At 37.1% G+C, this 21,700-nt stretch overlaps 4 protein-coding genes across 11 annotated transcripts; 1 reads left to right on the top strand and 3 right to left on the bottom strand.

The window, feature by feature from the left end:
* Positions 1-87: 87 nt before the first annotated feature.
* On the bottom strand, positions 88-3,143 carry LOC139808176 (uncharacterized). Of its 2 annotated transcripts, none has more exons than XM_071769872.1 (4): positions 2,822-3,143; positions 1,491-1,602; positions 1,309-1,393; positions 88-449 (listed from the first exon to the last, which is right to left on the bottom strand). In XM_071769872.1, the coding sequence occupies exons 2-4, from the start codon at positions 1,598-1,600 to the stop codon at positions 255-257; spliced, it is 390 nt and encodes a 129-aa protein (XP_071625973.1). In that variant the 5' UTR covers positions 1,601-1,602; positions 2,822-3,143; the 3' UTR covers positions 88-254. The 2 variants fall into 2 exon arrangements, with proteins under 2 accessions (XP_071625973.1, XP_071625972.1); XM_071769871.1 differs by having other exon boundaries at positions 2,856-3,143.
* Positions 3,144-3,205: 62 nt separating this feature from the next.
* LOC139808448 (uncharacterized) lies at positions 3,206-13,940 on the bottom strand. 6 transcript variants are annotated; one of them, XM_071770449.1, is made up of 7 exons: positions 13,647-13,940; positions 10,153-10,366; positions 9,697-9,936; positions 8,070-8,156; positions 6,229-6,363; positions 5,792-5,946; positions 3,206-5,502 (listed from the first exon to the last, which is right to left on the bottom strand). In XM_071770449.1, the coding sequence occupies exons 2-7, from the start codon at positions 10,363-10,365 to the stop codon at positions 5,376-5,378; spliced, it is 957 nt and encodes a 318-aa protein (XP_071626550.1). In that variant the 5' UTR covers position 10,366; positions 13,647-13,940; the 3' UTR covers positions 3,206-5,375. The 6 variants fall into 6 exon arrangements, with proteins under 6 accessions (XP_071626550.1, XP_071626548.1, XP_071626551.1 ...); XM_071770447.1 differs by lacking the exon at positions 13,647-13,940 and adding an exon at positions 10,999-11,851; XM_071770450.1 differs by lacking the exon at positions 13,647-13,940 and adding an exon at positions 10,999-11,851 and having other exon boundaries at positions 6,229-6,360.
* Positions 13,941-16,874: 2,934 nt separating this feature from the next.
* On the top strand, positions 16,875-19,225 carry LOC139808047 (minor histocompatibility antigen H13). Of its 2 annotated transcripts, none has more exons than XM_071769660.1 (6): positions 16,875-17,098; positions 17,455-17,565; positions 17,634-17,716; positions 17,853-18,027; positions 18,118-18,611; positions 18,693-19,225. In XM_071769660.1, exons 1-6 carry the CDS (start codon positions 16,907-16,909, stop codon positions 18,721-18,723), a joined length of 1,086 nt encoding a protein of 361 aa, XP_071625761.1. In that variant the 5' UTR covers positions 16,875-16,906; the 3' UTR covers positions 18,724-19,225. The 2 variants fall into 2 exon arrangements, with proteins under 2 accessions (XP_071625761.1, XP_071625762.1); XM_071769661.1 differs by having other exon boundaries at positions 16,879-17,098; positions 18,718-19,225.
* An 862-nt stretch (positions 19,226-20,087) lies between these two features.
* LOC139808048 (proteasome subunit beta type-2) lies at positions 20,088-21,472 on the bottom strand. The gene is made up of 3 exons (XM_071769662.1): positions 21,199-21,472; positions 20,490-20,846; positions 20,088-20,408 (listed from the first exon to the last, which is right to left on the bottom strand). Exons 1-3 carry the CDS (start codon positions 21,287-21,289, stop codon positions 20,233-20,235), a joined length of 624 nt encoding a protein of 207 aa, XP_071625763.1. The 5' UTR covers positions 21,290-21,472; the 3' UTR covers positions 20,088-20,232.
* Between the last annotated feature and the right edge of the window lie 228 nt (positions 21,473-21,700).

Raw genomic sequence — 21,700 nt, 5'->3', positions numbered from 1 at the left:
TGACACTTATCCACGAATTCTCAATGAGGTAGGTAAAGTATGGATTATGTTTTATATTGCTATTATGAATATCGAGATAATAAATTTTGATATATTTATTGTTTATTTGTGCAAATTATTAACTTAGTATTATTTTTAAAATTAAAAACAGGAAAAATCTGAGAATAAATATTTTCAAATATATTCGTGAGAAAAATGTAAGAAACAAAAGTATTCCAGAAAATGCCAGACAGATCTCCAGTTGTCAGATGCGGTTAGACTTTGTGTCGCGTATAATCTTTTGCTATCGCTTCCGAGGTATACGAACTTGCTATACGTGCGAAGTTGTCTTTCGTTTCGACCTTTTTTTCCTCTCCATTGTCCAAGACGATTGGTAACTGATCGGTGTCTCGCAACAACAGCGTAGTGGTCGTTGGAACGAGCGTCGAGTTGTTATCTTGTAAGGATTGCTAAAAGGCAACGAGAATAATTATTGTAACAATAAGTCTTTAACTATAGAGAGGAATCTGAGGAATAGAGAACTATTACGTGTGTGTAAAGAAATGCAAACATTATACATATGCATTGTACATACATAGGTATATATGATGTGTATGCACGTGCGTGCATTTTTTCTTAATGTTCATCAGTTCAGTTAACTCGATTGATTTTCAACAATAGATTTTGCAACGTTTTTTACAGTGGATTTTAATTAGATATTTGAGGCGGTGTGTGATACATCGTGGTTTGGTTTCGGGTTGGAGCCGCATGACGTGTCCATTCGCGTTTTGTAAACATTTCAATTCATATTTTATCAAGGAGAATGATACAATATATCAGGTTGCAGGGTTCTGATAAAACGAATTAAAATGTTTACGAAACGTTGGAATCAAATAGACACGTCATGCGGGTCCAACCTGGAAAAATCATGCAAACTCAATCGATTTTAATTTCCATGAAAAAAAAAAATGAAATGTTTCTTTGCAAATTAGAAAACTTATTCTCATACAAATGGCAACAATAATAATTTCAATGATACCATATATCTTTGTACAGAAATGGAGCTGATTTTTAAGCACACGTAATATCTGTCTAAAGTTTAATTCGCTAACGGACGTACGTTTGCTAAATAAATATTCTCGGATTCGTGACATTATAACTAAACGCAACTAATAATAAGCTGTAATATATGTTTAGACTCTGTTGCGTTTAGTTATAATGTCACGAATCCGAGAATATTTATTTAGCAAACGTACTTCCGTTAGCGAATACCTTTTTAAAAGTTTACAATGCATAGTGATATAAACTTACATGTGTACGTATAATTACCTGCATGACATTTAAGAGAAATAGAAAAGCAAGCAAGGTCAACGCACTCAATGCAGCGCTATTTCCACCCTTTCCCTTGGAGCTTCTGAAATTTAGAAGAGTATTTAAAAAAAAATCTCTTTGAGAAATATGTGTACAAATTTCAATATTACGGAATAACAGTAAGGTTCGATCTATCGTACCCACGATATCCGTGATGGTAGCCACTTCCCTCACTGTGATAACGCTCGACAGGTACGTCCCAAGGAGCTTTTCCAAAGCCTCCAAGATTCGTTAAAGATTTGAATGTCATTTCTTTGACAAAATATTCATAAATAGGTAATATTCATATTTTGCAAATTACCACAAAGAGATTTATATATACACACACTTTTTACAAAAATTAAAGAAACACTAAATTTTTCTTTAAAAATAGGCAAAATTCAAGCAGCTGTAACTTCGTTAAAAATGAACGAAATTTAAATTTAAAAAAGGATTTTAAAGCTTGAAATCTCTACTTTCGAAAAGTTATTACTATTATTTTTTAGTTTCTGTGAGTTGGTAATTTTTAGAAACATATAGAAAACTATGAGCTGGACAAAATAGAAAATTTTCCTCTCACTTTGTAGGCCTGTCATGTGCACAAAAAAAATCTGTGAAAATTTTTGTCTTAATATAACGTGAAAGCTTGAAGTTTTCCTTGCAAAATCTTTTTTTAAAAATGTTTCTATGATTTTTTGTTACTGAGTTATCGCGGATTGAATAAGAAATGAGCATTTTGACTTTTATTGCTTATAACTCTTTTAAAAATCATCGTATCGCACGTCAAAAAACAGATTCTTAAAGCTGAAACTTTGCTCTATTAAACGGTATACGTGCTAATAGATGTTCAATAGAGCAAAGTTTCAGCTTTAAGAATCTGTTTTTTGATACGATGATTTTTAAGGGAGTTATAAGCAATAAAAGTCAAAATGCTCATTTCTTATTCAATCCGCGATAACTCAGTAACAAAAAATCATAGAAACATTTTTAAAAAAAGATTTTGCAAGGAAAACTTCAAGTTTTCACGTTATATTAAGTAAAAAATTTTCACAGATTTTTTTTGCGCACATGACAGGCCTACAAAGTGAGAGGAAAATTTTCTATTTTGTTCAGCTCATACTTTTCTATATGTTTCTCAAAATTACCAAACTCACAGAAACTAAAAAATAATAGTAACCTTTCGAAAGTAGAGATTTCAGCTTTAAAATCCTTTTTTTAAATTTAAATTTCGTTTATTTTTAACGAAGTTACAGCTGCTTGAATTTTGCCTGTTTTTAAAGAAAAATTTAGTGTTCCTTTAATTTATATATATTATATAATAACACTGAAATATACGAAAAATTTACGATACATAAATATAAAAGAAATATTCAATACAGTTGTTATCATAATTATCTAAAATATTTTAAAATAACGTGTCTATGTGTTATTATATAGAAATTGCTAACGTGTTTAATATATAAATATATAAATTATGATATTGATGAATTACACTCTCTCTCTCTCTCTCTGCTTGCTTCGTTTACCTTTGACTCAAAGAAATTATGCGAGAATAGAAAAAAATCGCTAAATTGCGCAACACTGAGACAATTCAGAGAACTCCTCCTTCAAAGAGATTTGGTATGAAACTGTTCCGTTATAAGGAACAAATCTTGTCACTCGACAGGAAGGTACGGTCACGGTTTCTGAAGTTTTCACGCTTCTTGACGACGACGTAGACTTTATCTCTTTTTTTCAGACGTCGTATTTTTAATATGTTATAAATGTGCTATTTGCACGCATGCGCATGCACATGTTCCAGAGAGAGAGAGAGAGAGAGAGGGGGAGGGGAAAAAGAGAGGGAGAGAGAGGGGAGGGGGAGGGAGAGAGAGAGAGAGAGTAGATACCTTGCATAAATAAATTATAGTTTGATTTCATACGCTCTTTGGTAGGAAAGCGAAAAATATTGTATTAAAAATACTTGTAAATATGTACAAAAAGGAGACCGTTTGTTTTCATTGATTATATTTATTAAGATATAATATTCGCACATACATACAACTTATTTCTATACCGTATAAACTAATGAACTACGAAAATATTACAAATACAAAGAGAAGAAATAACGGAAAGTTAACTCCAACCATATGCCTATACCAATATACATAAACAGGCATACATACATACATATACATGTACATGTGCAAGTACGTCTATATATGTACATATACCTATAATACTTATATACAGCAACTAATAGATTTAGGGCGGATGCTAAAAGAAACAAAGTATCCTGAGACATTAACACGAATTATTAAATAGGGAAGGCCATTCAATAACGAAACTCATTCACGTACTATCATTGTGAAATATCAAATTTGAGTTACCAAAATTGACGTACCGATTTGTGCATTTTCAAAGTCACATTTGGTATGTTATTTAAACAACTTTAATATTACTAATAACTGGTCGCATTTTTCATTTTCAGTTTTTTACCTTTAAATCGATTTTTAATTCTTTTATATAAAAATTAAAATATGCGTGTATATCTCTTTTCGCCAATCGGAGGCATTAGTTGGAACAATAAAATACTAATTAAATTTGCTATGTCAAAAATGAATTCGTATAATCACATTCTTCTATTCTTCATTTTTAAGGACAATAGTAATACTTGAACAGAGTTCATCGTGCACATCAAAATTTGCCGATCCTCTTTCTCCGACAGTTCTAAGCGCATCTTCCTCCCTACGAGCTTAGTCTTATCGTTAATGTTCCGTATACATAACGTACATTTAATGTTAAATGCGCGATGCGTATACGTAAATAAATATATATAGCAATTGTAACCGATACAATTTCAAAATTTAATCAACATAACATAAATGGCGTAAAATCACTTTTCACGTGCTTATATATTGTATTGAAATTTGAGCTTGACAAAGTTACAAGAGTTTCAGTCCGATTAAATATATATTAGTGTGTTGCAGGAATCGAGTTTCGTTTTTGTGGTAACTTTTCCGTCAATAATCATAATGTTCACCGATACAAATGCCATTAGATTCATTATACAATTTTATGTTTTGAATCCTCGTAAAAACATGTCAACGATTAAACTTCCGCTGCCTATCGCACATAATAGTCATCGTCATCGATATATATGAGAATATTAGAACTCCGCCGAGTTCCAACCACAAATGCTACACCTATATTTAATACGTTCAATAAATAGAAATAAATATAATTGTGTACGTGCGTAATCGACGTGGCGAAACTCGGCGATTGACACAAAAGGATACATATAACTCTCAACGTGACAAATAGGAGCAAACGAGAGAAACTTAATTAGATAATTTTTCATCAAGCATATCATTGCGGACACTACGTCACAAAGAGATGTAGCAAAAACTTGCAAACTTCAATCCATTGTACGTTTTCTCGAGACAAGCGCGATCAGAGTGTCAAAGCGCCTTATTGTTTATTTGTTACATTTTGCATTACATTAGGATCGTGGATTAGTGTTGAAATAAATCTGCATTATTTAGCGCATATACACACATATACAACGAATTCTCTAATTGAAGAAAATGATCAATCGTGAGTTCGAGCCGAGCTGAAGAGCTGGCGAGATTCGATGCGACGCCCGGCTCGGTGCACGCCCGTGCCGTGGATACGTCGATTAAATCTATACTTTTGTTTTAACATGGCCTAGACTGTGGAACACCGCGGCGTGCCCCGTGTGAAACGTAGATCGTCTGAACTTGGCTTGACTATTCGACAGCTTTCGAATGTTTGAAAACTCACTAAAGGACCTAATTTTGAAATTTTAGACATTCCTCAGATAATTATGAGACTTTTATTATTATGTTGTTTTAATTGCTTGTAATAGACATGCGAGTAGCTCCGATTTCCACATTTTCTATTACGAAGGCAACAGACTACGGAATGTACATCAGGGATTGCTCGAGAGGATTTTTGCCGGTCGAGTTTTATTCGATTGGCAAGAAAATTTCAAAATCCCACGAAATCTAAGCCACGTTCGACAGAATGCTGCGCGAGGGTGGACTTGCTCATACAGCGTTGCAATCCATAAAGAGAGTCCTGCAGTCCTCGCCCGTGCGACCACGTCGTCCTGCCTCGTACAAGGCTTCGAAGCCAACGCCGCTCTGCCTCTGCAGGAGATAACTCGTCGCATACCTGTGTGAGGAAGTCGAATTTGATCTTTGACTGATTGTGAGCTTTGATCCACTACCACAGATTGAAACTGTTATAATTTCGGTGATGTTATACGTTCGACGTGATGCAAAAAAATAATGAGACATTATTCGTTCGCTCGTCATATTATTGTATAATAGATATATATATATATGTATATATACAAGTACAAGTATATGCGCGCAACGATAAATTTTTACGCTCAAACAGTTACGCTCTGTCGTTTCATATACATTCATATTATGCGTTAAACACAAAAGTGGACACTTACGATCCAAGCTGGCAGAAAATCGACGATGGACGACCTTGCGTATCAGCGATACATTCCGCACTAGCCTCGCAAAGTGCTCTCTCGGCGCAACCACGCTGTCCCTCCTCTTCCGCGTGACCTACGTAGCTAAAGGACTTGACGGATCTCATGTAGCCCTAGCGAATCGAGTTTAGAGAATCACACAATGGGACATCTATCTATCTATATATATATATATATATATATATATATATATATATATATATATATATTTATAAATACACGTATAACGAGAAGTACGTATAATTATGATACGACATTTGTGAAGGCGACCGGCAATTTTCTAGATATGTTGCAACAAATCGCGAACGGATGTATATTATATATTTTACGTGTCGTTTATATTAATGAATATTATTTATATTATCTCGTTTGACACGTATTTACTATGACGTTACCTTGAGCATAGAGATTGACGCTATCGCAGCTTCGGAAACGGTGTCACGTCTTCCGAGCGAGCGAGCCTCCAGAGAACGATGAGAAAACGATGTTTTTAGGGCGTCTAGCAGGTTGATGACTATGCTGATGAACTGCTTAATAACACGGATAAGCAAAGATATAAGCGAACTTGATCATAGAGGCGTGCACATACGTGGAAAAAGAATTTACGTCCGACGGTATAGATACACACGAAATTAATCTGTCACCAGCATATTACACGACTATGGTCGGCTTACGAACATTTATCATTAAAGCGCAGATAATTCTTGATAGAGAATTAGGACCAATACGACTATGACTTTCTTTCGTTAAATCATAGAGCCGGCCTATAAGTATTATATTTCTCGTCGCAAAGTCGCTGAGATAAATGTGTTGTCGACACTTGACTTGTCTAATCTGCGCAGTTAATTAAATTATACTGTATATGTGCAGTATTTTTATCTCGTATGTACCGCGAGAATACATTTTCGGTTGTAATACGGATTAATTAATTGACATGGGTTATAAAAGCAATTTCAAAGAAGGCGACAGTTGGATTATAAATACAAGTTGATTAGCAAGTAGGTACTACAACAAGACCGTCGGCACGAAGACACGGTTACGTATAAGTACAAAATTAATTCCACTTGTCTCTTAACTTCTAACTTCTACGTTCTACTCGATGTTCTACGTGCTTGGTTCTCGACGTTTTTGACAAAGCAGGCACACTTGAAAGAAAAGCACATATATAATAAGCATACACACACACACACTCACACACACACACCCATATATATATAATATACAGAAAAAGTCACGGGGGAAGATGCGCCAATAGGTCGAAGCGTGCCATTTTGTTAATATTTATTATTCAATAGATAGTAAAATGTTTTGTAGTCGTTAACTATAGTCATCGAGATTGTTCATACAACGATCAGTGTGACACATGTAATTTTATCGTATTAAATCCGAAGAATCTGGGAAGATCTATATTCAAACCAAGTGGGGTGGATAGACTTAATTCTTATACAATATTGTACTCTTTTTTTGGTTAAGATCTTTCATAATTTCTTTTTATTGAAAGTGGGCTTATTATTTAACATATTTTGAAACCACGGTGAAATGGCTGTCTCATGACCTGAATAGCCATTTCTTTTATATGACATTAGTGCAATGTAAAGAATCAAAAGTGGTATATCTTCTCTTCATTATTGGTGTAAGATGCCACTTTAGGAAAAAAACACCATGCGCGTGACGGACCGTTTTATTTACACGAATACTGACGTACAATTTTTGTATTTTTATATTTATAGATTTTAGTTTTTTAAAATGTTATGAATAATACAATAATATTCGATAAATGTACGTATATATATAAAAAAAACGAAAATATTACTTTTCCAATACTGTCCTTACTACGTGTTAATAGTTTTACAGTTTGTTGTTAAAAATTATTTATCCATTGAGTTGCATGTTTCTCACAGTACTTGCGCATCTTTTCCCATTACAGCTAGCTGTCAGGCATGGGGAACGTTTAGAGTGGCTATTTTCAGCACTGCTATGGGAAAGCTCAAGTATCATCTTGCAATACGTCCGAAGTGGTTGTGACTATTTAATTTGTTCATATTTCTATAATATTTTAACTAGAATTCTTAACTACAATGGCATCTTCCCCCCGACTTGTGCTCTAATAAAGCATGCCTTTATAGTCACGTCGCTCTAAAAGCGATCGAGATGAAAAGTTTCAAGAGTTTCAAAAGTTTGGGTTATAGACTTGACGTTCAATCTATTCGTTCATAGAACGTTTACTCGTACTAACCTCGGAAGCATTTTTCGCCATTACAGCAACCTGTTCGGGATCTCTGCCCTGTCCTAGAAACGCGCCCAGCACCGCAGTCAAAATTTCCTAAACAACCGACACCAGCCATGTGCGCGTAAGTCCAAAGTTCGACAATTATTTACAAGGAATGTGAGAGAATGCAAAGTGATAGGCTATCTACTTTTGTCTGGCACGTTGGTGCAAGTGTCGCGCGTTTGGATTCTTTGTATATGATAACGGAAAACGGAGCGAGTTGACGGGACAACTGGAAGAAGATTAAAATAGGTATGAGAGAACGTTGTCTTTGATAGTGACAATGAAAAATGCGAGATACACGCTTTACTCTCGCATAGAATAATATCGAAGGTAGTTTTGCACGTAATGCTATACGTGCCAATAGTTACGTCACTTTCATCATCGATACTTAATAATTTACATTTAATCAGCAAAAAGATCATTACAAAAGTCCATTAACCCATCATCATCCATATAGGGCTTTTAAGCAAAAAAGTTGCAGTTACCATGTTTAAATACAAATTTCCGTAAAACGTTCATAAACTTTGCTTTATTCGTGAGCAAAGTTTTCGCTCACTCTTTCAACCACCTGATATGTTACCCCTATGTCTGGATTATTTTTTTACGCAAATGTGATCGTCGAACACAAAGATCGAAGCGAAGTGAAACGCCGTTGAATTTCCGGCCGTGAGACAAATTAAATTGTGTAGAAAACGTGAAGATAGACGCAAGTACGTGAAAATAATGGTTCGCCGTAATTAGAACAATTATTCGACGCAGTCTTTCCTAGTTGTCATGGTAGTCGTATGTCGTACATGGGTGGTTCGCGTAACAATAAGCAACGACTGCTCACGGCGAGCATTTTACGAATTTCTACCGAACGTTGGATTTAAACTTGCCGTGACTTGAAACTGTAACGCGAACGGAACCATACCCCCTTCCTCCAACACGTCGTAAAAATTTCATTATTAAGAGGCAGAATACTGTACATAAGTAAATAAAAAATGAAGGTGCGATCACACAAATATTTTAGATATTTTAATTTTAGGGAAAATACATAAATACGTCATATCACGTACATTAAACGTCTCTTTATAAAGAAAAAAACATGTTTGAGATTTGCAATACAATCTATAAGTATTAGTTGTTACACATATTTACAAGATAGTTTACATATGTGAATCTAGCTTTGGCTGGCTCTTTCTCGCATCTCGCGCGCGCGAGAGAGAGAAAGAGAGAGAGAGAGAGAGAGAGAGAGAGAGAGAGAGAGAGAGAGAGAGAGAGAGAGAGAGAGAGAGAGAAGTCCTTCGCGACAGAGGCAGTCAACGTTTCAGACAATTAACACACTTAACGTAAATCTCATAGATTACAAGATCCTATTTCGTGTCTATGTGCTACGTGCTAACAACAGATTACAATCTACCTTGCGTGGATGCGACTAAAGGGAGCAGTTGATGCAATGTACAACGTTTCGTCTCGAACGGGGTGTGAGAACGACGTTTTTATTTCCAGTTGGATTAATTATTGACATCAGCCTCGCGAAAATTATGTCCGAAGTGGAACCGAGGTTTTTACGTTAAAGCTGGCGAGCGCCACGATTATTCTCACTTACCTGCATGGGGCTACTTTGATTGTCCACCTTGTCGATACCATCCACTGGTTGTTGGGGCCCACCCAGCAGCGCCGTGAGGACCCTCAGACCCACGGAAAGCAGATTGGTCCATGGACTCACAGTCGCGCCATCGTCTATCTCGTTTTTGCTAGGTCCGGTTGCACCTCCAGTTTGACCTAGCAGCATCTGCATCAGCATTCCTAGCATATTGGACCACGAGAACCCGCTGCTGCCACCCTCCTGCGTACAGAAAAATTAAAGAAAATCAGTGCGATATTACTGAGTGAAAAAGATGAGCTGCTATAGTTTGAGATATATTACAAGTGTATTTGAAGGACCGGAAATCGGATAATACTTGTTTCTTCAGTCCCTGATGGGTGTAACATTGCGATTGTATGTATAATGTAGTAATATAATAATCAAATTAAATTTTGTGTGTGTGTGTCTGTGTTTTACCTGAATCTGATTAGTGCTAATATCTTCGAGATCGTCGATCGCCACCTTCTTCATCGCGTTTGGTTTCTCGGCAAATTTTCTCTCTTCTCTGACCTGTTGTTGTTGGTACTGTTGCGGGTATTGCTGCGTATATTGAGGATGCTGCGGTAATGCCGCAACTTGTCCCAAGACAAGCGCGATCAAGCACACCGACACGTATTGATTGTATTGCATTCTATAAAGAAAGACACGGTTCTCCTATATTTTCAACGTAAATAATACGTTGTAAAAATATCTGTGTAAATTAGAATGAACTTGTTGCAGAAAGCAGCTTTCATCATCATTTTTAGCGTGCGTACGCTGTAAATATTTACATAGAGTTAATACTATTAAGGCAAATAATTCTCTTTTATGGCCGGTTGTTCATCGATATATTTACCACCTGTGCGTACCGCAAAAGTCACATGCACGCGTGGATTATACTGTACTATTATATATCTTATCTATTATTAGCATAATTTAAAATGTATATTTATATAATATGTATATGTATATAAATCCTGATAGAAATGTGAATGTCAAAACGATGGCTTGACTTTGGAAACACGGGAGTGAAGATATAGGTACGCAATATGGGGTCACGATGATTCAGAAACGAAAGTACGCCGCGGTAGCTGAAACGCGGAACGATGATTCTAATAAAGTTGGATTAATGATGAGTACGTCGATCGATATATTCAACGTTATTTCTTTATGTTACGTTTCGTATTGCGAGAATGAACTTTACGCAAGTACTATCAAAGAATATTATCAAAAATTTTGATAATAAAATTCTCATTATTTATGCAAAATTACTTTATTGCGTACCGTAATCTCTTTCTCAGAAGAGTATAAGTTGTATGTACAAGTTTCGTGTTGGGACGCGTACTGACACGTATCGCTAATGAAGTTATTACTTTAATTAACACTCTTGCTATTGCTATCTTGTTTTTTATGTTTGTTTTGCGTTATCCATATAATAAGTAGGTAATATTTATATACTACGTTGATACGTAAGATACGAATACGTGAATTTCTCTTTCCCCCCTCTCTCCCCCTTCATCCCACACTCTTTCTCTCTTTTTAAATTTCAGATTTAATCCGATTTAAATATAGGATATATATCTATTGTCAAAAATGGGATTTATAGGATAAACGACCGTGATCTTCATGTTGATCGCGTAGAACGAGAAACGGAAGCAATTGAATACATATTGCGGATGTAGTAGCAGAGTGCAAGCCGAGAATGCTTGCACGATGTTACTGAAAGTGTGCCACGGTGGTTAAGGTCGCCTCGACGGCAAGCATGCCGATCGCTCGTTAGCCCACTTCCCGATGGCACGCCGCGCCGGTACGCTGGTTTGTTGAACCCGACAGGTACCGTTACTGCAAAAGGCGGTCACGACCTACTGCCGATCGCGCAGCGATGACCGGTTCTTATATCCGCAAAAAAAAAAAAAACAAAAAATAAAAAGAAAAATAAAGAAGTGAGAAATGAAAAGAGGATACAAGAAGAGAGAAGCAATCGGCGATAATCGAGGAGATTGAGGAGATAAAAGTCCATAAAGTCGAGAGCGTCTCCACTTATTTACGAACGTCTTCGCGAAAACATGTCGCACGATTTTCACTTTATACAAGTCACAACACTTGAAAAATTCCCATTATTCCTCCTCAGTCCTCATTACTCGTGTCCGCGAGCGTGTGGTGGTTTCTCTTCATATACATGTGTTGCGCACGTAGATTATTACACATTGTATATATGGGGTACCTACGCAGTTCGCCGATTTCGAACAGCTATATTTTTTTTAGAGAAGTGTTCATGGCAAGAATATACTCTCGGTGGTTTGCCATTGATGCCTTCCGAGAGAAGAACGAGCGAATATAATTTTTTTAGCTCTATATATCGCGGGGAGTTTGGCTCATCAATAGACCAATGCGCTGTCTACTCTAGCCCACACCCTTGTTCTATTATTCCATGGATCTAAAAAATTCTATCGTGTTACGTGTTAAAAATTTGTCCTGTATCAAAAACTTTTTAATATCGTATTATTATTATTATTATTAATATTGCGACGACTACTTTTCCCAAAAGAGCTTCGGCTCTCATATTATCAACTTGTAAAACTGCGTAAGTAATAAAGGGCACTCGAGAAAAAAACGACGTAATGTCTATATCGATCTTGAATGCGCTGCTCGCATTTTATCTAAACATTTTATCTAAAATATGAAGAAAATTTCTAGTTAGACATTTTGCGTGCCCGTCTCTTTTTATCAAAAAAGATATCGCAGGTATTTATCATCGATATTTAAACGTGATGCTTAAAACTGACGCTTTTAATATTTCTCGTAAGCGACAACTTTATTGTTGTAAATTTCTAGGTAATCCGCAAATTCGATTCGTGAACAGAATGGTGCACGCATGAATTAAATAACATTAATATCGGTTAATGTCGATGATGACGAAGGTATATAACGAAGTGACCCTTTGTGAAAGCAACGCGAGAGATTGCTCTCACTGACGACGAGAAACGATGCGTGGCACGCCTTTGGAAAACGGTACACGTCACGGCGAAAAAATTACAAAACGAGTTTCTAACTGTACCCTTGCACACCCGACGACAAACATTTTCTACTTGCTTTATGCGCGCGATAGATCTGGCGTATAAAAGAATTTTGTCACGAGGTCACGGAGGTGATTGCGAGCACGTCCGCAATGACAATTTCGAACGATGGAAATTAAGTCGGAAAAATCGATTAACGCGTGATGAAAACATTTACGTGTTATTTAAATATTCTATGTAAGAAACGTTTGAGGCGATTATCTCTATGTTAATCATCAGTATTTGCGAAAGTGAGGGTTAACTTTTGAAAGAAAGTTTCTACCTCTCGCGAAAGCGCGAAGCTTGATAAATATATTTATATATAATGAGTAAAAGTAAACAAGTAAGGACAAGTAAGGACAATTAAGTAGATAATAAATGAAACAACAATCAGATTGTGCTAAATAATAATCTATTCAGACTGACGAAATGTTGCAAATTAGCATTTGATTCAAATACCTTTTTCCCTTTTTTTGTAAAAATAATTAGATTATAATAAGTAAAATACAATGTACGTAATAAATTCTTTCGTAAGGAAACATTTCGAGTAATAGATGTGTCGAATAACAAAGATAATTAATTGATCTTTAAATTTTAAAGTCGCATTTTTTTCGAGTTTGACGGAGCATTTGGCAAAATACACACGTTTGCGTTTGCTACAGCTTATGATCGAGAGTAAATAGATAAATAAAAAATAAAATAACAATTTTTACTATCTCTAGAAATTTAAAAAAGAATCATACAGTCGTACAATTGAAGATATTTTTAACGTAATCTCTCATTCGAGCGAAAACGCAACGAAAGCAAACTCGAATATACGAGCGATCTGGTGAACCCACGCGAGTCCGAGAGTAATGAAAAACCTATGTTACTCACTTATCGTTAGTTACTCTTCCCGGTGGATTTCCGTGACACTGACTCTCAGTTCTGAAGATGAAATTCCTCGCGGGGTCTTCTATATAGCCTGCGAGCACACACGTGGGGGTAAACCGTTCGGCCAATGACCACTCATCTTTGCTACCATTTTCAATGGAACTATCCAATCGCGCACCGGACTGCGTGGTGAGAATTCCGAAAGGTCGTCTACTTGGACGAAGAGTATTTTTCTCTAGTCTTTACACTTTACAGCAGAGAAGAAACATTTCGAGTCGACGACTTTGCGAGACTTGTGAGATGTACGTTTTACGGTTCGACTCTGAAATCGTTTTATCTCGCGCCCCAGCAGCTTCCGATACCGATACCGAATTTTCATCTAGCTAGAATTCCTACTTCACGCAACGGTATATATCGCTACACGACCATATATGGCTGCGACGCGTTTGTAGCGATATTCGTGTCACGTCGCATATGCTCCTAAAAATTTAGGTCCTAATTATTGTATTATATTAATTATCGGCATCGTTATACACGCACATTTAATTTGTTCTCGATTCGTACACGTTTAAATGTACAAAAAACTCGCGAACGATATTTAAAGAAAATTGACAACGCGACAAATTAATTATATATATCTGCTTGATTGAGAGAAATTTTACGTAATCAAGTCTCTTTGTCTGTCTTTCAATATTATTAGGAATAAGCGTGCGCGCGTATCCTCAGAGAGAATCACCGCAAATCGCGGATGTTCCTTCGGGAGTAACCCGCATTGATGGCGAATGGCGATAAAGACTAATATACGTGCCGCGAGTGGTTTTTGTCGTTCGCGTCCCTTATTAAACGCGGTCGCGGGCGTCGCGGAAGCGAACAGCGAACGCGTGAAACGCGAAGCATCCCGCCAATTTTTCGATCGCGTTATCAAGCAGACGTATCTCGCTTTATTCTTTCGTTTCAGCTCCATTGCCTGGGTTTCGCGCATTCATCGTATGCGTAAACGTGCGTCTTCTTCTCGCGTTCGTATCGATCTTCACGATCGTATCGGAGAACATTGACGAGCGTAATGGACGCGCGTAAACGGGCGCATGTTGACGGCTAATGGAAAAAGCGCTAGCGTTCCATCATAACTGTTTCGGTAGCGGGATGCTGCGTCGGTTCTTTTTATTAGGAGGATCTCGCTAATCGCGTACCGCCCGGATCGCGGCGGAATGGCGGAATAGGTATATCTACCTCATCTGCTCTGCACGCGTTGGCATGGTTCATCACAGCAAGTTCAGTGAACGTATTACGAGTCGCGAATGGATCCGAATGGAGCGTAACGGAAAACCTTCGCGGATGCGCGGCAAGTTTCGCAAGTTGTTGAGTTCGACCGCTGCGAGATTGAGAGACTTATTGGACGCGCGACCATTGCAAGTATATCCGGAAGGGATATATATATTCATCTTCGATGTCCCCAAGTCTCGACTACGGTCAGATAAATGACCCGTCGTCTTTTTCGAGTACACTCGAGTAAATTATATTATAATTATAGTATTTATTCATTTGTCCGTTCATTTGGCCTTGCGATTCGTTCTCTCATAAACGTACGTATATTTGACTTGTAGAATATATTCTGTCTCCGTTAAATTTAATCGCGCATCGCGTCAAAATCGCCATTGAAATATCCACGTAAATCTGACACTTGATCTGCACTTGATCGTTTGACTGTTCGAAATAAATTGCGCGTGCATCATTGACGGCGCCTGAGATTGATGCGATCGAAAGTAAACGGACGGACTATAGTCGGCTGATTAACGAACATTTCGGATTAACGCGTAACGAGTTTGCATTCGCGAGCACAATATCATGTCATATCGCGCACGACGCGATGAGAGGATATTGTGGACGGAAACGAATCGTAAAGGAATTCATGCGTCTTTACACTACGTGTCTTTATCGTACGTAAGTCGTAAGTATAATCGCTCGCGTAACACGCTCTGTTTCCGCGCGATGGGCTATCCTCGTTTTGGCGAGTTTCCAGGCTAAGCGTTACTTTCCAAAAATGTGTCCGTTTCCGTGGTTGAATGCGCCACGCGATGTGTCACGCGCGTAATCATTCGTGACATATATATCCGGAAAATTGTGACCGACGTACGGTGCAATGTGCCGCGATTCTCCAATATATTTCACGTTCTTGTATATAGCAATCGATTTCATCTTTTTGACTAAATGACGTGGTAAGGTATACATATATATATATGCTCCCGCAGTTTGTCGGGTAAAATCCGAGACATCGCCTGTAATAAGTATATAACAATAATAAGATTTGATTTTTCTGTATCAGATCGCATTAGAACTTTTCTTTTCACTTTCCAAATTTTAAACATATATATATATATATATATATATATATATTCTATTTCATTTCAAGTTTAATTGTAAGTAGTGTAGTATATATTAGAGAGTGCGTTTACGTCAAGTTAATTATAAAATATACACGTTTTATGATTTTCCACAGGCGTTCCCATATGTGTCTCAGCCGCAAGGAGTAGCAGACAAGAGCGGCCATTACAGCTATTCGACACAGAAAACCTCAGCTATGTAGCGGGATCGGCACGTGGCGGGCGGATTCACGCTCACACGTAAATGTATGCATATACATTATGCACGCGATGAGTATCACCCATATCTGCCTATCTGCAACAACAATCGTTTTTTGGTTTGCGATAAAATTCCATGCGTGAAAGAAAGACGTACGTGTTCTCAGCTTCGAGGAATATTCATCAAAAAATGACGAAATTTACGTCATTTTTTGGTCAATATAATGTCAACGTGACATTATTTTGACTTTTCTGTTCTCCTTGGGAAGCTAATTTAGAATTTATCTTTTTTACTCCATTTTGGAAGGAAAAAGATAAACTCTGAACTATCGAGGGGCGCAGCTTTTGGAAAAACATTCCATGGCTCTAGAGTGGACTCGAACCCTGGGAATCTCAGATTACGAGTCTGGCGCTCCACCACTAGACCACACTGCCGCCTACATTATTTATTATTATTATCTTATATAATGACATCTATATAATGACATCTATGTGTTATGTATGGATGTAACAAATGTATTATAAAATATTCCATTTGTTTTGTTTAATATAATTTAAGAGATATTCAACGTGCGCGCGCACTCGCGGCGGCGCATTATAAAAACAACTACTTGAGCGGGTCCTGTGTCTGTGTGTCGACGTGTCGACAGAGTGACAAGTGTCGACACTGTCGACGTATCCAAGATGGCGAGCACGGTAAACGAAATTACGGCACAGGCGAACGAAAATATAACGGAATACCAAAATGCAACTACAGCGAGAGTACCGTCGACACCCGAGGGAATGGCGATCGCTTATGGCAGCATCATTATTATGGCCATCCTGCCGATTTTCTTCGGTAGCTACCGTGCGGTCAAGCACCATAAGGAACAGCAGGTTAGCCACGCGTTTTGACATATGTTTGACACTGACAGACGTCCTTCCGAAATCTCTTTGTTTCCCTTATTTCGCTTTGGCGACAGTATATCGCACGCATTTACGAAAGACGTCTCTGCCGTAGTCATCTTCGATGTTCGTCTCTTTTTTTAACGTAACGTAACTCTTCATGAACGTAAGACCCGTTAAGGTGAAATATCCACGAGGATCTCATGATAAAGCGCAACGAGACAGAGCTATTGAAATAGTTACGACGCGTGCAAACGTATCATTATATATGTATTATTTATATAGGTATATATTGTCGACGTTTTCTCTTGTTCGTACAGTTTTATGTCACTCTCTCTATTTTGTAGCAATTGTATAAAACGAGTGGTGAACAGCCTGACACCATGTCTCGCAGAGAAGCTGCTATGTTTCCTCTTATCTCCAGTGTTACATTAGTTGGCTTGTATATATTATATAAGGTACGTGTGGATGTCCGTATATAAATGTTACTTTTTTGCAAAATATTACTTGAAATGATTTTTAACAGGTATTTGCAAAAGAGTACGTTAATCTGATATTAGCCGGATATTTCTTCTTTCTGGGTATTCTAGCCTTGTGTCATCTTACGAGGTACGTTAGATACGTTTTGTACACGTATGAATATATGTCATTGAAACTTTTCGATAATTTTAATGAAATATTTTGATTACCGACACATTTTGTTGGTATTTAAATGCAAAGAACGTCTAAAGTTATAAAATTTTAGCCCATTGATTTCATCGTTGGTGCCTGCTGCGATCCCAAAGACGCAGTATCACATTTTATTTACAAAAGGAAAGGATGATAAAGAGGAGCATATAATTAATTACAAGTTTAATCTTCACGACATTGTGTGCCTCATCTGTTGCTCGTTCGTGGGTGCCTGGTACCTTCTGAAAAAAGTAAACACGGAAAAATTCAATATAGACTTGGTCACATAGATCGATATACTTCAACACCTTTCTTACCATTTTGTTTCGTTTTTTTTCCAGCACTGGATAGCTAACAATCTCTTTGGCATAGCCTTTGCCATTAATGGAGTCGAATTATTACATCTTAACAATGTCGTGACTGGATGCATTTTACTGTGTGGTCTTTTGTTTTACGATGCTTTTTGGGTGTTTGGTACAGATGTAATGGTGACAGTCGCAAAGTCCTTTGAAGTGCCCATTAAACTTGTGTTTCCACAAGATCTTTTGGAAAAGGGCTTGAACGCTGATAATTTTGCCATGTTAGGATTAGGTGACATTGTATTGCCTGGTATCTTTATCGCGTTGCTTTTGCGATTCGACAACAGTTTGAGCAGGAAGACCAACGTCTACTTTTATTCAACATTTTTTGCGTATTTCATGGGATTACTCGCCACCATGATGATTATGCACTTATTTAATCACGCACAACCTGCTTTGCTATATTTGGTACCTGCGTGCATAGGCACGCCATTGCTCTTAGCGTTAGTCAAGGGAGACCTGAAGGCATTGTTTTCGTAAGTATTTTCCACGTTTGATCGTTGCGACGTCTGACATTCATTCAATCATTTCTTTATGTCTGCAACATGCGTGTGAAGGTTCTTTTTTTTACGTATACTTCAGGTATGAAGATCATCCGTCGCCACCTATGAATACGGCGCAACAATCGGAGCAAACCCAAGTAGAAGCGAAAAAGGATAAATAATAGCCTGATGCATAAGATGCGCTGTGTGCGTTGTGACATTATCCTGTACGTATCTTTCGACGTCATCATGCGTACATGGAAAAGGAGAAGGAAATGAGTAATAGTTCACGGTTCACAAGCTCAAGACGTACAATCACACGCATTGTAAAATACAATAGCTTAACTATATCTTGAATATGACTTGCAAGATATATTCATATGATACGATTCACACGTAGCGTTCATGGCTATCGTTTCCCATCTGAAGAAGAAGAATCCAACCTAGACGTTAGGACTGTGATAACCAAGAACGCAGTTTTATTTGCATGCAAAAGAGATCTTTATCACTCATGTATGGTATTAATGACCGACATTTCGAGATGGATGAGAGGAAGACACACACTGTTGTTTGGAAAACGTTAAAGCTAGAGAGAGAGAGGGGGGGAGGAGAGAGACAGAGAGAGAGAGAGAGAGAGAAAAAAAATAGAATAAAAATACTTCCAATTGTTGATTTATATTTCGTACGCAATGTGTACGAGATAGACTGCTATTAAGTCTCCCTGCGTTTTGCAATATGTTACGGTGCGTTATATTATTGTAAAAATTGATTTCGGTATAAGTTTCAATTCCAATTCCACGTGCACACAAGTTTTTACTAACATTCCGCACGTTCTAATGACTTTTTTACCATGTGTGAGTGATAATCGTGAATAATGAATGTAGGACTACGTTTGTTTCCGTGCAACGCGTTAAACGAATTAATATAAAGTATAAGAGGTTATTTCCTATCTAAAATTATTACAGAATAAAATGTTAAACGTACACCATTGTAGTATACAATGCTAATATATATTTATTTGTGAGAAATGGATACGTACGATTAAAACAGAATAAAACAAATATCCAGAAATATGTATATACAAATTTTTGAAAATTTGTTAGAACTGCACAATTTTTTCAATTTGCGAAAAAACTTGAAAAAAAGAAAAGAAATTGTAATTCTAATGAATATAAAGAAGATATACTTGTCATTATTTATCCACTATTAAAAAATACTTACAAATAATATTGTCACAATCTGCGAAATTTTTGTATTGTGTGAGTTTCTTGTGTAACGAAATTTTTTGGTAAACACAAATGTTCCGCTATTAAAATCTTGGACAAAAACATGAACTATCCTTCCACCCTTACTCATACTTTTTAAGTGTCGCGCGCGCGCGCGAGACACACACACACACACACACACACATATATATATATATATATATATACGCACATATGTGGTGTGTGATAAAGAAATAGAATGCTATTTGTTGAAATGCCATTTGTTTTCATATTTTTCGATAAGAAAAAGTAAGCAGTTGTACGTGTTGATAATTTTATCAAGTTACAAATAGATCTTTTATTTCCGATGGAAATATTTTTCCTACAAAAAGATTAAGTAAACGTTTCTTTCACTCTTTAGCAACACTTTCCACAGCCAAGTTTTCAGCTGTGATTGGCTGCATATCTTTGATCCCATCCTTGGATATCTTTTGAACTTTAAAATTTGGCAAATTAACGATTAATCGCTTCTGAATTTCTCGAACGCATTTCTTCAATAATGCATATGCTTCTTCTTCGGTACAATCTGCAAGAAACGTTTCTACATGATATCTTCCAGCTGATATTACGTTGTTTGCTGTCTTAGTTATTAATACCTTGGTCTTACCATATTTGTGGTATCTGTCTAAAACAGACATGGAGAACATTCCACCATATCCGTGAGTCGCATAAGGAACTTTTACACAGGACGCCAAGTAATCGATAAGGTATAATTCTGGTCCTGAATCGTCGTCATATCCAGCCAGTAGCATATTGACAAAGTACGGAGTCCTGCTTCTAAGATAATCGGCTAGATTTCTCCTTGTGAAACAAGCCGCAGCTTTGGGGGACAATTCATAGCCGTTTCGCATCTTGTACAGCTGAATATTCTTCCCAATGTATTCTGAAAACTGTGTCGTGTCCCCTGATTCTCCAGATATCGCCATGACAAGCTTGTCAGAGATCTTGTGGATTTTGTGTTCATCTATAAAAGACGTTTGTTAATAAATAATATAATTTTTAATAATTTTTATAAATTTTATAATCTTATATCAAGTACGTTTAAATCTGTATACGTTGTCGAACGTGTTATGCGTATTATTTAAATCGTTATGACACGGTACGTGCTGATAACATAACACGGCGATATATGTATAGTTTAATGTGTGGAAAACATTATAAATGGCATATTGTTATATATCGCTGTATATAACAACGTGATATAATAATGAGACAATGATTTTTACTGCGATATATATATATATATATATATGTGTGTGTGCGTCACCAATATGACAAGGGTTTCGTGACAATATAAAACGTGATAAACACCTTACCGCTTTTCATAACTATAATAGATTGCGTAGTTGTCATATCCGCTGCAACTAGCACGAAATCTTTACACTGAATACCGATTAAGCACTCCATTCCGTGTGTGATATACTTCTGTATCCGTCCGGAGAAACGTATGTAATCGACAAACGCAGCGAAAATGCTCGTCACGAAAACGGCACGGTGAGTAGTGACGGGCAAGTTAACGCGGTTAACCTCATGTGTATGTACATAAAGTCTGTTTTCTATTGGCGACGCAAAGATTCTCCCCAGCGCGCCTGGTAGCCGCAAGTTAAACTAACCTAAATCAGTCAGATAAAGGCCATCGCCCATCGCACACAAAAATGCATAGGCTACATAAGCATAGCATAAAGGCCATCGCACACAAAATTGCATAGGCTGCATATGCATAGCATAAGACCGCTGTACGGGGATTCTCTAACTCCTTAACGACAGTTTCGGTATCGTTGCGCAGCTTTTTTACCACATATAATACCTGCGCAACGA

This window comes from Temnothorax longispinosus, chromosome 2 (genome assembly GCF_030848805.1).
Source record: "Temnothorax longispinosus isolate EJ_2023e chromosome 2, Tlon_JGU_v1, whole genome shotgun sequence".
Lineage (NCBI taxonomy): Eukaryota > Metazoa > Arthropoda > Insecta > Hymenoptera > Formicidae > Temnothorax > Temnothorax longispinosus.
This window is presented reverse-complemented; position numbering and strand designations above follow the sequence as displayed.